Source organism: Octopus sinensis, unplaced genomic scaffold (assembly GCF_006345805.1).
Source record: "Octopus sinensis unplaced genomic scaffold, ASM634580v1 Contig19108, whole genome shotgun sequence".
Lineage (NCBI taxonomy): Eukaryota > Metazoa > Mollusca > Cephalopoda > Octopoda > Octopodidae > Octopus > Octopus sinensis.
In genome coordinates, this window is record NW_021836178.1 from 145925 (window position 1) to 162315 (window position 16391).

General features: G+C 36.6%; 1 protein-coding gene and 1 pseudogene across 1 annotated transcript; one reads left to right on the forward strand and one right to left on the reverse strand.

Moving 5' to 3' along the window:
- Nucleotides 1–903: 903 nt before the first annotated feature.
- LOC115231999 lies at nucleotides 904–3801 on the reverse strand (annotated as a pseudogene).
- A 4480-nt stretch (nucleotides 3802–8281) lies between these two features.
- Nucleotides 8282–16084, forward strand: LOC115232000 (probable methionine--tRNA ligase, cytoplasmic). Its single transcript, XM_029801869.1, is given in 7 exon segments — nucleotides 8282–8428; nucleotides 10952–11059; nucleotides 12558–12704; nucleotides 14897–15001; nucleotides 15004–15310; nucleotides 15313–15594; nucleotides 15597–16084. Coding segments are annotated over 7 exon segments (1584 nt in total).
- The last annotated feature ends 307 nt before the right edge of the window (nucleotides 16085–16391 follow it).

Sequence of the window (16391 nt, forward strand, 5' to 3'; positions counted from 1 at the left end):
ATATCTCTTATGATTCAAAATATGAAGCGATCCACGCAGGCAACTAGGGTTAACTTTCAGTTTTGGAGGTTTCCCCCAAAATATGTTATTATAGCCTCAATCCTTAGGTTTCTTGATAAGAATAGTGTAAATCACAATTTCGAAAATGTACTTTTCCAACAATCAGTAACAACTACATCTAAACAAGGAAAACACAAACTTATAAAAAACAAAAAAGAAATAACTAATCGAAGTAGGCATTATCTCACAAAACCGCTTGAGAAATTTTACAAATACGACCTGCCTGCAAACGAACGTTCTGTTTTTAATAAAACAAAAGTACAGAATATTCTCGTAGTCCTGACATGTGATAAAGTTGTCTCAAAGTTCTTTAAAAATCACAGATAAGTTATCCATTGAAGAAATAACTAGGTTATGTTAAAGAGGATGATAAAGAGTATGCTTATTGAAAACAGACATGGAATGAAGATAGACTACGAAAAGTACGCCTTTCCCGCCAAACAACTTGCGGGAATGGCATGCAGGGTCATCTAGATAGACAAAAGTTAAAAAAAGAACAAGGCAGTTAATAGTTTGTTCCATATACAAGCGTACGTATAGTCACAACAAATATTTGTAACTATAATTTTAATCACGTTTATTCCTCTATGAATGACTGTTTGACTCTGACGTGGCTTAAAACGTACCATGACTGTTTGAGCTACATATTCCTATGAGACAATGGATGACCTGAGTTGCCTCAATAAACTGCATAACCACAGCCTTATCAAAGAAAGCAATAAAGAACAAAAACTAATAGAACTAGGTGACTAAGCCTGTGCCCTCATCTTCTGTTTGTAGACCTTCCTCTCGACCTTCTCACTCAACAAACCACCTCCCCATTTACTCTTAATCTGCAACATATCACTCCCAATGAACCTCCTCTCCCCGTCGGTTGTACTTGTCCATGTAAACCTCACACAGCTTGGCCACCGTCTGGGCAGTCTCAGGCAATATCGAATCCACTGCCACCACAGAACAAGTCTTTCTAAAGACCAAAGCCCCCAGGACAGACTTTCCCTTGACAATACAGTAAGGCACACCCATCCTCCTGCACAACTCAGGCAAATGGATGACCAACTACTCTCATCAACACACACAACCTCCACTGGGTCAACGTCGTGGGCTATCACAACCAACTTGGCACGTTTCTTCTCCACCAGGGCAGTCACACACCGAACTCCCTGACGGATTTTTGACTCTGCGGGTGTCTTGCTGGAGGGTGGTCTGTACTTCTTTAGAAGACCCACCAAATCTCGGGCTGGACTGATCAGAAAAGAGTACTTTGTTCGGAGTTTAGAGTGTCGGAGAACTGGTGGATGGCAGGGGGGATTTTTAAACGTTTTTTGAGAATTGATAGGCGTCTCTGGTGAGTAATGTATTTGGGCCATCGGACGAAATGGGAGAGGTCTCGTTTGGGCTGGATATCCTGACCTGGCAATTGGAAGTGAAATGTACCTATTCCGAAATTCTTCTTACGCTCCCGGATTAATGGGTGACGTTTGGGCTTCGTCTTCGCCTCCTTCAAAATTTTTGGTGTTGTAATCTTTTTTGTAGTTTTCTGGAATAAGCTGGTTAGATTTGTAATTATTATGTGGATAATTTAATTTAATACCAACAGGCATCACAAGAACACTGAACACGTGCTGAAGGTATCTGTTCAATTATTTGAATATATTTATTAAATTAATCATTTTGTTTTTTGATAATAAACTTTATGTTAAAATATATATGATAAAAATCGAATCTTTTATTTACATATTTTTAACGTTAGTTAATAACGTTGAATGCACTATCATTTGATTTTTTGTTTCATTTATGCATCAAAGAATAGTTCATAGGCTTAAATTTTGTCTATTTTGCCTATTTTGCTCTTCGAGATACATTGAGACCCCCATGGAAGGAATTTGAATAATATTTATACACAAATTAGTTTTGATTTTCTAACATAGTCTATTAAAAGAGTAGTGAATACACACTTCTTAATGTGATTGAATATATTTTGAGACGTTTTGATTCATTAAATTCCGGAACTTAGAACATTTTTCTCCAAACATCACTCATTGTAAAAATCGGATTAATCCAACTTTAGTATAGATTTAGAACTTGATTTAAAAAAATAGCTGCTATAAAAAAGACTCTCTGTAGAATGGGTAATCTCAACTACTCACTGTTTTATTTAATTAATAAAGGGATATCACCTGTGTGTTAAAATAAGACCAAATAGAGTGATTTTTGATTAGGAAACATTTACTATTTTCCACAAAAATTGATGTTTATTTTGGTAACTAGATGGATAAAAAACGTGGTCATTCTACTTGTGCTGGATACTGACTTCTCTATTATCTAAAAAATCAAATTTTTTTTAAATAGGTCTCTATTATCTGAAAAAATTGTTGACCATTTCGGTCTGCATCTTTTATCGTGCAGGAGTGCCGGACTTTTTCCGAGGTACTTGGATGACATCATACGGAGGGCCCTCGACTCGGCGGGATTGCCTTTGGTCCCCGAACCATCGGATCTTGACCGTGATGACGGGAAACGTCCTGACGGGATGACCCTTTTCTCTTTTGAGGGCGGAAAACGTCTCGTATGGGATATTTTCTGCTTCACACTTAACTTTGTGTGCTTTGAAGGCTAAATCTGCTGCTAAGAAGGCTGATTATTTAAAGCTGACAAAATATTCCGCCTTTTCGGATTAGTTTTTCGTGATTCCGATAGCGGTGGAGACGTCGGGTGCTCTTGGTCCAAAGTCAGAAAACTTCAGCACAATAAGTCAGATTCCTGAACAGCTTTTTTCATTTAGTTCTATTTCTAGCAGCAAGCAACGTCATGATATGCTAGAGTCATGGTTTTCTTCCACAACCCAAGGAGTCAGTTCGGCTTGGTGTTTGATTAAGGCTGGGAATTAAGATTTTTTGCATTTATCGTTGCCGTTGTGGGAGGTATTTTTTATGCACGGTTCCAACGGTCGTGTATAAGTGCCGGCAAAATTCTTTGTCCCTAAATCAAGTTGTCCAATAGGCTCTCTGCTTTGTTGATTTCTCGTCGATACTGCAACCCATTAGGGTCAACAGGTGCGACCGAAAACGCCTGGTTGGAATGAGCATGTACATTTTGATGAAAGCAAGCCTCTCTTCTGGGACTTTACATGCTCCTAGATTTTTTATAAATCAAATATGATTTATATAATATATTAATTCAGACAAAATAATAATTTTAGTCTGGCTGGCCTATAATATTGAAAGATATAAATTTATGTAAATTATTCATCAGTTATGTTATTCGCGTTATATTTGTTCGTGTTTTCTACCTGTGCTGATTTACACAGTGATCTAGATGAAAAACACTCAAATAATATTGAATTCTATCTCCCGGAGACTGGTATATAAATGTTAAAATAAAATTACACTGCTTGACTTTACGTATTTATTAGGTCACAAAAATTCAGATGCCCTTTTTGAAGAAATGAATAATTTATTAATTCAAAAAGCTATAGTAAGTCAGTCTTATTTTATTTTAAAAGTTGGAAAAAGTATTGGAATTGTCTTTTGATGATTTTATGAACTATGTTCAAAAAGGCGAAATGATTTGGGTTATCTATTTCTGGGACAGGAATTCGGGACAAAATTGCACTTACATTAAAGACACATTGGAAACTGTGGCCGAAGATGTTAAACCCAAAATCGGAACAGTCGATGTTTCCCAGAACACCACGTATTTCAAACAATTTAAAGTTGACTTGTTTTGACTATCATGCATTTAGGGAACCATATCCCCAGCAATATTTTTATTCAAAAACGGAAAACACAAAAGATATAGAAAAACACTTTTTAAGGACAGACCGAATCCATTGATCCAATGGATAAAACGCCAAATTTAATAAAGGCTAAACTAACATATTTTAATATGGGGATTTTTTTCTTTGGTTAATAAATCGAGTTTAACATTAACGTTATTTTTAATTTGAATGACAACTGCGAATACTCTGTTTTAAAGACACAATTATATTCATTTAATAGGGAATAATTATCCTTTAACAAAGGAACTGTCATAAACGTTAAATTCTCAAACCATCGTTTATTTTGATAAAAAAGTAGCTTGCAATTGATTATTGATTGGCATTTAGAAAACGATTTCATAAGCAACAAAGCACAAGACTATATTCACGTGTAAGTCGTGACTTGTCGACAAAATAGGATTTTGGGTTAATAAAAGAGGTTGAAATGACCTACATCAAATAAGTCAGTAAATTGAATTTATTCATTTTCAATCAGCTTCTTTTCTCAGTTAATGTCTCGATACAGAATCCAGGGAATCGCCGGTTAGAACGACAAGACAAATTGAAAACTAACCAGATATGTTAATAGGAGTGTTAGTTCAGAGAGTGAGATCACATAACAAACACATTGGTAGGTTTAGAGTAGTTGGTGGGGATGATTGACCTATCCAGTTAACACCACGCTGACTTGTTTATGTTCTGATTTAAAACAGACGGCATTCTGACAGATTTTGACCCCGCGTTAGGGAAGAATACATTACTATTCCGTACGGGCTTGTTTCCGGTCTTGACAGGATCAGGCATGTGAGGAGGAAAGACAGAGAACGTGCCTGCCTTCATTCCCCGTCCTTCCTTTAAACGCACATATTACTTTTTTGGCTGGTGAAGAGTATTTGAAGACCTGGTCAATTTTGGGGGACTTTTCTTCCTATAGAGGGGACCCTGTATGGTGGAGGCGAAGGGGTTGGGGTCGAAGTAGGGGTGTGAACGAGCCTCAACTTTGAAGACATTCCCTTTGACTAGTTTTTTATGCTCCTGAGAATCTTTCTATTTATCAAGAACGGGGAATGACCAATTTCTGTTGTTTGTAGTTCTCATAGGGTTCGGGGGAAGACTTTGGGTAGGGATTGAAACACACATTGGCATATCTAAGACATGACGGTGACCATGACCCATAGCCGGTCCCCTTCTTTATATTATTAGTCAAAAAATTCTTTTCTTTGGTTTTGTGCTTTTTCTTTCATTGTACTGAGGACTGAAGTATTGCACTCTTCCTCCAAATGAGCCCAAATAGCTCCCCGTGCTTGCTCTTTCTATTAGAATCAGTCGTTTCTACAGCTTTTTTCCTGTCCCAGAGTCCAGAAAGGGTTTGCCGACTTGTAGTTTGAGTCCCTCATTTCGGAGTATCCTCCGTCTTTTGATTCCGTCTGAGTAAGACTCGCCCTCAAACACGCGGTCAAATTTATTGGAGAAATATCCGTCGAGTTGTCCACACCGACTCTTTGCGAACGGTACAGTGAATTGTCTCCCTTTGTAGGCAGAGTTGTTGAACTCCACTACGGCTATTGACTCTCAAATACATTTTTTGGGGACGTAAGGGTCCCCTATTGTAGTGTAACCACTTTCCTTAAAAATGCCAAGCTTTTCCAAGTCGTTTTTCATTGTAGCTTAGAAACAAATTTTTAATTTGAAGGTAATCGGTGAATATATTTATTATTTTGTGGTATTATGAGTAATTTTCAACATGTCGTTAAACTGCATTTTTTAATTTGTCAACTAAGAAGGGATTCTGTATCGGGAAATAATCACGACCAGCCCCGACGACACAACACGCACAATTCGACAATAATTATCACTCAACCACGCCAGTCGTAACTTTTAAATCTCTATTTATGAATGCAATTAGCTACCGGGAAGGGCGCCATCGTACAGTGAAAGAACTTGCAGAGACATTGAAGGGGTGGGCTGTGGTCACGAGTAAATAGGGAAGTCTTTGCATGTCATTCTAACTGCCTTTTGTGGGCCACAGGAGTTATATGTCACAAGTATTGTTGATTGTTTTTTTATAGAACTGACTGGTCAGTGAGTGGTGTTGAGGACACTCTGGGCATCGGGAATCTGTTCTGTGTAGTCAGGTTGGTTGTCATCGCTTTTTCCACTATCCATGTTTCACAACAGTGGAGACGAACATGGGGTATATTTTCCACTTAAATGTGAGCGAGATAACGTGCATGTGGAGTCTGTGAGTTAATCTTGTCTTATATTCTCAGAATGCGAGTTCCTGACCAGTCTGGTGGGTATAGTTGTATAGTCGTTACTTTCACTAAAATTCTACCGAGGGGGCATTAAAGGAGGAATTGTGTTATTTTCCGTTTTGTACTGTTCTAGAATATTGTCCAGATTTGCTACTTTCCAGTTCAGACAAACATTACAGATCTCCCAGACAGGTCTTCCACTCCACTGAATAAAAAACCAGAACTGCAGTCTCAACCAAACCAGACCAAAGTAATTGTAATAAACAAGAGATACGAATATATCATATACTGATTACGTAATAAGGAGAATGTGTGGTTCGATTGGAAGGGGGTTGAGGGGTCGATGGTGGTGTGTTATCAGTGGGGGCAGACATTCCACTTTTACTGCGTGGACAGAGGGAATGTCGTCGAATGGAGTTGTCTAGACTGCACTGTATGCTTGATGTGTAATACTGCTGAGAATAAATCGGGCTTTCTGATGTGTGATGACTTCATTAAGACACCACAATTGTTTTCTTCTCCCTCCACTCCACTCTGTCCCTTCTGGAGTGTAGAAATTTCGTTTTTGAGGTCGTTCTGTGTACTGTAACTCAATGGAAGCTTATTATGTCGCGAGCCGAGCGCGCGAGCAAGCCAAGCAAGTCGACACCTGTCATCCATATAATTTCCTGAGACCTGTACTCAATAATGAGGAAGTTGATTTTCAAAAAACATAAAAAGTATCGACTCAAAAAGAAAACAGAAAATTCCTAATTAAAAAGGGAAACAATTCGAATTCAACTAAATTTGAATTCAACTACAATATCTTAGAAATGTAAACGTCCTAGAAAATGTAAACACCTTAGAAGAGATGAAAATAATTGCACGTGAGATTTATGAAGCCAATCATTGTATACATAATGCTTTGGAAGCCTTATGTAGGCAAAGATTTTCATATTGAGGCGACAGATCATTTGCTAAGTTGTTAAAAATGCAATATCTGCAAATTTTCAATTTCAGTAAAACAATATGATGATTAGGGCAATTTTTTGCCTAAAATGCCTTTTTGCACCAAAAGGTCTATTTATTTAAATAATTAATTTAAGCTATAATTTAATTAAAATAGATTTATCTACAACGAGTTATAAATGCCTTAAATGCTTAAAAAATTGTTAAGGTCCTAAAAAATTTTTTAAGGTCCTAAAAATTTTTTTAAGGTCTTAAAAATTTTTAAAATAAATTATTTTTAAATGTTACAAAAAAATATTTTAAAAATAACAAATTAGGCACGCTATAAATTACTTTTTGTGTTCAAATGCCACGTGTACGTTCTACAATAAAGTCTAAAGCTCTAAAAGCCTATGAAACTTACGTAAAAGAATTCACAGTGATTAAAGGCAGTCTATATTGTAAAATATGTATGATCTACGTCAATGCATCAAAAAAATATTATATTGATCAGCATAGACAATCTACAAAACATCTAAAGCTTTTGAGTAATTTAAAATTATTTTTTTTAGATAACAATGAAGGATTCCAACAATCCTTAGATTCCCTATTCAACGGTCAAACCGAAACGGAAGACTTTCAGAGTATGCCGATGGAAGTTGCCAAAGCCTTTTCTGAAGCAAACATTCCTCTTCATAAGCTCAATAATCCAAGCTTAAAGGGATTGTTTGAAAAATTGAATATTTCGCTTCCTTCCCAGTCAGCCTGTCGCAATTGTATTCCTGCAATCAGTGAACAAAAATTATCCAAGTATAAAAGTGATCTAAGGTTAACAAATGATTAATTTTTAGATCTCAAAAGATTTTTATGGTTGTTGACGAGGGTGACGTAAATGGACAGAAGTTTGTAGTTGTTCTCATTGGGAATATCGCTTATCCAGAGAAGACCTATTTAATTTCGTGTGAACCTTTATATGAATCTGTAACTGCTAACACAATTCTTCAGATTATCGATGAAGAGATTAAAAAATTCGAGATTATACGCAATAATTTTCTTCTTTTTCTTTCTGATGCAGCCCCGTATATGATTTTGGGTAGTTTGTTGAATTATTTTTAGCCGGAAAAACATTGAAAATGCTTTATCCTAGGATGTTCCATGTAACATGTGTTGCACATTTGTTACATAATTGCTGTCTCAGAGTAAAGGCGTATTATTCGGACGTTGATAATCTTATTGCGACTATAAAGACATCAATAGTGAAAAACAAAACTAGAAAAAAATGTTTTCTACAATTGGTTATCCGCCCGACGTCATCATAACTAGATGGGGTAGTTGGCTGCAAGCAGCATACTATTATGCAAATAATTTTGTATCAATTGCTGAAATTGTGGAGAATTTCAAAGACGACGGAATATTAGTTAAAAAAGTAAAACAAGCAATTGAATCGCCAACCTTAAGAAAAAGTCTAATGGAAATAAATGAAAATTATCAGATACTTAATCAAATATTGAAAAAAATGGAATCCACAAGTTATACAATAAATGATGCACATTCAGATCTTTGTTTGTTAAAATTTCCGTCTGATAATGCAGAAATAAATGAATACATACAAAAAAGATTACACAAAAATGACATAGAATCAATTATAGAAATGGAGAAAAGTAATATCTCCCCTGAAGAATATGGACTAATAAGAAAATGTCAGTGTACATCATCAACCGTTGAAAGAGCATTTTCTATGCTTAAAAAATTAATTACTAAAGATAGAGGTTTCAATGCGGAAAATGTCAAAAATTATTTAATACCTTACTATAACAAATAATTTTTTACGACTTTTTGATTTAATACCTTATTAAAATGTGCCTAAAAATGTAGAATAAAGTCCTAAAAATTAAAAATAAAGTCCTAAAATGCCTATTTTTAAGGTCCTAAAAATAAATTTTAAGTGCCTGAAAAAAATTGCCCTAATGATGATTCAACTCATATTGTTGCTGATTCGCCTAATATAATAAAAGGTTTCAAGTAGATTTAATTGATCTTAAACGATATAAAATTAGCTTATTTGTAAATTTAAAAATGAAAACAACGATTTTTCTTAGTTAATGTCTGTAATAGACGTATATTCGAAATATGCGTTTACAAGGAATCTTAAAAATAAAAGTGTAGTAAAGGTGGCGACTAATCTAAATGATATTCTTATGGATTTTGGTTCCAGCAAGTTTCTTCTATCAGACAACGGAACAGAATTCTGAACTTCAATACACTCCCGAAACTAACAATAAATGTTTTTAGTTCAACTAAAGATAAATTCGAATTCAACTAAAATAAATTCTCCGTATTATGAGAATAAACAGGAAGATGGGAATGCATGTGTCAAAATATGAATCAATCATAGGAGATATAGTATTTATTACAGTCAAAACCCATATACTTGCTGCAATGTGCCTGCAAAAGAAGGGGAATTGTTTTTGAAGTGTTGGGACTGTGCTTGGTCGGGTGATGGGCGAGTGATGACTAGAGCGATAATATAGAGAATCAAGTGGAGGCAGAAGTGATGATTAGTCTGGGCTACACCTGTCCCACTTGTCGAGAGATGCCGACTGATGAACTGAAATATGAAATATGTCTAACGGAGAAGGGACATGACTATTTCTGCAATAATTATTCGACTTGAAAAGCAAAATGTGATCACAAGGAGGACATTCAGGCCGTGGGTGGCTATGTAGTTTGCACACGAATAGAGGGTTAGTGAATGTCATCATTGTAGGGCAGGAGGAGCAGCAAGAAGATATTGTTGGATAAAGCATATCCTCCACATATTCGAGTATTGTGGTTGGTGGCATTGCAAGAATGGTTTCTTGGGCATAGCTGACACGACTGAGAATCACCCGTCTTCCCAGTCTGTCACAACTCGGCAAATGAAGAACCATCACCCCCATTCCTTAGTTGTCGACACTACCCAGAGAGGAACGAAATAGATATATTTGCGAGTCGGCTGATGTCTAGTGCACAATGTCTGGAAAACGCTTAAATTCACTCTTGCGATTATCTATCGTCACTTTAATGTCAGGGGAATCTCCAATACACATAAATAAAAACAATTGTGCCAAGATTTTGAGAGATACAATGTATCAATCGGATGTAATCAAGAGTCAAAGGTCTTGGAATGAGCTGATGAATTACATGGAAACTACCATCTAATCCTACTTCCCAGGATATCGAAGCACTATGGGCAGAAATTCGCTGTCCATAAGACTCTAGACTCTGCCTGATCTGCCTTGACTGTATTCCGTTCGTACATTCCGGGGACTAAGGAGAAGAGAGTGAACTGTCCTCGATATCCCCGCCCTATCGAGCCACTCCCGAGTCCCCCCAGAGGGCAGCCTGCGCTGAGAGTGCTGTCTTACCGTAAATTGGTTTCAGAGGGACGGGCTTGAAAATGTTCATTATTGGCCTCCTTCCGTGAAAGGTTTCGGAAATAGTCTGGAATAATGTCCTGGAGTATATTTATAACACTTGCCTTATTCCAATCCAAAAAAACTTGATTACTTGTGCCCAGGTGGGGGGTTGTGATGGTTTGAAGGGGGAATTAAAGGTCTGACTCCGAGGAATTCTCCACCCAAAACTGGGAATGTCATTGTTTTGGGCAATTTGGTAATACAAATCAGTACTTGCATTCGTAAGAACACTCATTCGATATTTTTATTATTTTTCAAATTTAGGTTTTTTTTAAATTAATTTAATAATATATTTTACATAAAGTTTGTTAATAAATTAATATTTCCATAACATATATTAAATAAATTATTTATACCCAACTTGTTGGTGCCTTCTTGTGATAAATTTAGACCAATGGACGATGCTGAAATTCAAGACTGGGCGTTCGACTGGTGTCAATACAAAATTATACTCAATTCCATATTTTTTACAATTGTCGAGTCTTCTCCAGACAATCCACCACTCTAATATCTCAGAGACTCAAAAGAGTACACCGAATTCTGGAAATTTCTGGAAAAATGCTGCAGATTTCGCTCACATCGAACAGAAGCCTCCAAAGGTAACCAAAACTCACCACGCAGGTCCCGCAGTATTTGATGGAGAGTGGATACAACAAAATTGCGTGCACACAACCCCGGAGAATTGCCTGTGTTTCTCTAAGCAAGCGAGTGGCTTTTGAGACATTCAACCAACATGGAACAAGCATAGGCTTTCAGGTCAGATTTGAACGAAACAATTCAAAAGCGACCAAAATATTGTTCATAACAGAAGGATTATATAATCGACGAGGCAGTCATTTCAGACTAAATCGCTCTTCTGGCCTTCCGATGTTGCCAGACTGAGGAGGATACTCAGCGAGACAGGGAGTACTGCTCTATTCGTGAACTGCCGAACACTCAAAACCCAGCAAATCAAATTTATTTGCCAAAATTTGTTTACGATCGGTGTCCTTGATTTACGCTATTTAATCAGATGGGCCATCATTGAGCATAAAAATGTATCAAAAATGTCAAAAAACTCGTGAAAAGGAATAAGAATGTGCAGACCAGTAGAGCGGCCTTAAAATTGCTGAATATTTACATGATTGGCTACACAAATGCAGGCACCCTATCTTCACATTTACCCAAATCGAAGTGGCAAACAAGTTTGAATCTCAAAACATTGAGTTAAGGTGTCCAAAAAGAGTTGATTAAGTTTAGGTAGATAAGAATCAGGTTTAAATTCATTAATATTTAATAATTACGATTTAACACTCTAAACAAACCGGAAAGGACGTCGTTTAATAAAAGACGTAAATTTGCAAAAATTGTTGTAATTTACGTTTCCACTAACAATATAAATACATGTTTTGCGTTCCGCGGATGATAAATACTACTTTGAAATGAAGACTTGTTTGTATCAATTTCTCATTGAAAATTTAAACAAGAAGTGCCCTTATCTTTCGTGGATTGGGATGTCGAATTCGTTTATCATTACAAATCCAACTGAACTTGCAAGAATGTATGGGAGTTAAAAGACAAACCGAGGATCTTAAAAAGAGAAAAAGGGCAGAAAAATACTTGCGCTTTTTATGAACAAATTTGGACAAAAGATGTCCTTTGGAAATCTTATGAGGAATATACACCTACTTACTGCTGCTAGAATGCATATGAGCCCCCTTTAAATTATGACGACCTCATACAATCTTATTTTTGAGAATATGAGGCTTCACAATCGGAAAATCAAAACAACTTTCCGCAGTCGAGTTATGAAGAACGCCTCTTTCCTCAATATTACGATGATCTGTCAAACTATAACTTCTTTTGTTGAAAATCATTAAATAATATATATATTAATTGTTATATTTATACACAAAAGCAAATATTATATCACATGCCCCATGCGTTGCCATGCCTGACGCGATTCCATAGCATTAAATTTTTAATATTTTAATTACAAATATTTAGATGATTGAAATATTTATTTACTTAATTAATAAAAATTTTTTAATGGTTAACTATTATCATTAAAAAACAATAAATTAAGCATGCTGTTTAATATCTCGTTTGTTTGTTAAGATTATTGATGATGAATACATTTTGAATGTTGTACCTATTGCTGTTAAATCAAAACAACAAAGACATCGACTCAGCAAAAAAGCTGGAAATTTTTGTATGATTTCTGGAAAGTTGTATCTTTCAAGCAAAGATAAAAGTCCGAAGCTTGTAATTACTTTGGATAATGAAGAGGAAATGGCTTTCCATTGCAAGAATATTCACAATATCACTCACTGCGGGCAGAATGATTTAGAATAGCACTGCCATGACAATTTCTTTACAATTAAAAGAAATGTTGTTAGAAAAGTCGTTTCGGAATGTCAAATTTGTTTGTTTTCAACTCCTCTGAAGGTATATGATGAGGAAAATCATATAACTGCATGTATTCCTAATGAAAGATTTCAGGTGGATTTAATTGACTTAAAAATATAATTCATTTGTTTATTGTAGGTTTAAACTTTAAACACTTAAATGATTCATTTTTCTGGATATTGGTTGTCATCGACGTTTTTTTGAAATTTGTGTTTACACGAAATCTTGTTAATAAAAGTGGACATGAAGTGTCCAATAATTTTCTTCAAATTTTTTTACAATTTGGTAATTGTCATATTTTGCAGTCTGACAATGGGACTGAATTTAAAAGTTCACATATTCATGCAAAAGATTCAAGATTAAACAACTCCACAGCAGATCATATAAACCCAGAAGCCAAGGAATTTTGGAAAGGTTTAATCAAACCTTAACAAGCTCCTTATCGAAAATGATGAAGGGGATAAAAATAGGACAAATCACATAAGTGAAGCTGTCTATTTTTATAATCTTACTGTACATTCATCAACTGGTATCTATTTTATTTTTTATTCTCAAGGAAGTCTCTTTTTATGAAATACAGATGAATTAAGGGTCTAATACTGCAATTCCGGATGCCATGGATGCAGAGAATCTCGATGAAGATGAAAAATGTGATGAAAAACAATAAGACTTTGATTTTAATTTTGAAATAATTAATTTAAAAATTTATTTAACATTTTAAACTTGAGATCTATAATGATTTTAAAATAAAAACTGGATAGAGTTTGAGTTTTTTATAAAAGATCTATAGATGATTTTGGAACTAAAAACTGAATAGAGTTTGAGCTATTTATAAAAGATGACCTTCTGGTAGCAAATAGTCGTGTTGTATTTATAGACAGCATTTTTCAAAATATCAATCCAATTATTGTATTCGGACTGAAATATGGTTTTTGCTAACCAACGATTTAGCGTTTGATTATATCGTTCTACCTGCTCTCGTGATTGAGGGTGTCTTGGTCTTTCATGAATCGTCTTTATCCCCCAATCACGTAATAAAAATGAAACTTCGAGTTACAAAACTCTTTTCTACTCCTTCACGGAATCTCCATTGTACGGACGAAAGCAGATTTTGTGATTCTACATAACAAGAAAGTTTGTTAAAGACAATCTTTTCCATAGTTTTGGAGAAAGCACAAATCAGACTAATCGGCCGATAGTTCATTGTAGCAGTTTCGATTTAACAAGTTTCGGTATCATTCGAACGATCGTACATGTCGATGTTCAGCTTCCTTTAAACATCATAGTCAGTGCTTGCATCAGACGCCTTCTTTAACAATATCTGAGGAATGTAATCAAAACCAGGTGATTTGTTAATCAACCCGGTTTTCCAAAGTACCTTTCAATTTGAGCAAGTTAACAAGTTTCGGATTCAATTGATAATGATCTCTGTTGCTATCGCAAAATTGATTTCTGTGTCAATTTCTTTAGCAATTCCGTATAAAAACCTTGGTCCAATAACGACAACTCCTGTTTTAGAGGGGACACGTGTTGTTGCAAGGGTCGAAAATTGAGAGACTGGGGTTGTTTGCAGGACATTACATGTAGAAGAGGACAGTGATTGTGGACTATATCGGCAGATCATTCGGAATGAGGTGGCCCACTAAAAGAGAAGGCCTACAAGGCGAATGATTCGTCAACTGTAGAATCCTGGAATATACATGTTTCGGTGGAGTGACTAACAAGTGATTGATACCTCGTTTTGTGGAGGACTGGCTTGGTATCCCAACCACTCCTGTCGCCCAAATTGTTCGACCAAACTGATTCAGCTAAGCAAAGGATCGGCAGAGGGACGAGATTACGTACGACTAAATGTTTAATAATGGCCTAATAAGATTCCATGCATGTACATGGCCGCCAATTGTAGAAAGTAGATGTTTTAATATATAATAAAAAATTGTTATAATTACTGCACGTGTGGGCGATGTTGGAGCAAATATTTTACAAAAAGAGAACTATTAGAGAAAAGCCAATGTATAGACGTGTATAAGCACTGCAGCCTTCCCCAGCCAGACACACCCAACAAATTAATATGCAGTGCCCTTCCCTACGTCAACAACATTCCCCACCTCGGCAACATCGTGGGGTGTGTCCTCAGTGCTGACATATACGCAAGGTAGACCAAAATCCACATCCCAGATATTGCCGCATGAGTGACTACCCCACTCTCTTTATTTGTGGCACAGACGAGTACGGAACAGCCACCGAGACCAAGGCTCGTCAGGAAGGACTCTCCCCCTCCCAAATATGTGAAAAATACCACAAACTCCACTCAGAAGTGTACGACTGGATTGACATTAGTTTTGACATTTTCGGAAGGACAACCACTCCCTTGCAAACAGAGTACAGTGCTTTTATCCATTTTAGAATTACTCAACAAATATTCTCACAACTCAATCAGAATGGCTATATTCCTCCCAGTGGGTCGATCAACTGTACTGCACAACATGCAACATGTTCCTTGCTGATCGATATGTCGAGGGACAGTGTCCGAACTGTCAATATAATGACGCTCGAGGGGACCAATGTGATTTCTGTGGCCGACTAATCAAGGCCACTGAACTGATATCCCCCAAATGCAAGAATTGTAGTGCCAGTCCAATAATCCGCAGTTCTAATCACTTATTTCTAGATTTGTCCTCAGTTTGTCATTTTTCTAATTTTTAGTTACAACCACAACTAGAAGAGTGGATGGCCACCTCCAAAGGCTGTGGAGTGCCAACGCAGTCGCCATCTCGGCCGCCTGGATAAAGGAAGGACTCAAAAGTCGTTGTATAAGCCGAGACCTCACATGGGGGACTCCCATCCCCTTAGAAGGCTTCACAGACAAAGTTTTTTACGTTTGGTTTGACGCCCCAATCGGCTACATTTCGATCACAGCCAATTACTGTCCTGATTGGCAATTGTGGTGGAAGAATCCAGCACATGTCCAACTGACCAATTTCATGGCCAAAGATAACGTGCCTTTCCACTCGGTGGTCTTCCCTTCCTCCCTTCTGGGCACAGGAGAGGACTACACACTCGTGTCTCGCATTAGTGCCACTGAATATTTAAACTACGAGACCACCAAGTTTTCCAAGTCACGGGGAATCGGAGTTTTTGGCTTGGATATGAAAAATTCGGGGATTCCTTCCGATTATTGGAGATTCTACCTCCTCATCAATCGCCCCGAAGGACATGTTTTACCACTTTTGTAACATTAGGACTCCACATTCCACTGGGATGATATGTTGACGTGTATTAACAGTCATTTGGTCAACAATCTTGGCAATTTTATCAACCGGTCCCTAGTTTTGAACATGTGTAGGGCTATTGTGTTTTGCAACAAGTTCTTTGACTCGGTTGTGGGCAGTGTGGTGATCGCAGAGGAGATGGCTGAACTTTTAGCTCAGATTGGTCCTTTGGTGGAGAGTTATCACACTAATATGAACAATTGCAAGTATGTGTGTCTCTATTATCAGGTTTGTGGCTTCCATTTACGATGTCCTGTCCATTTCCCGTCTC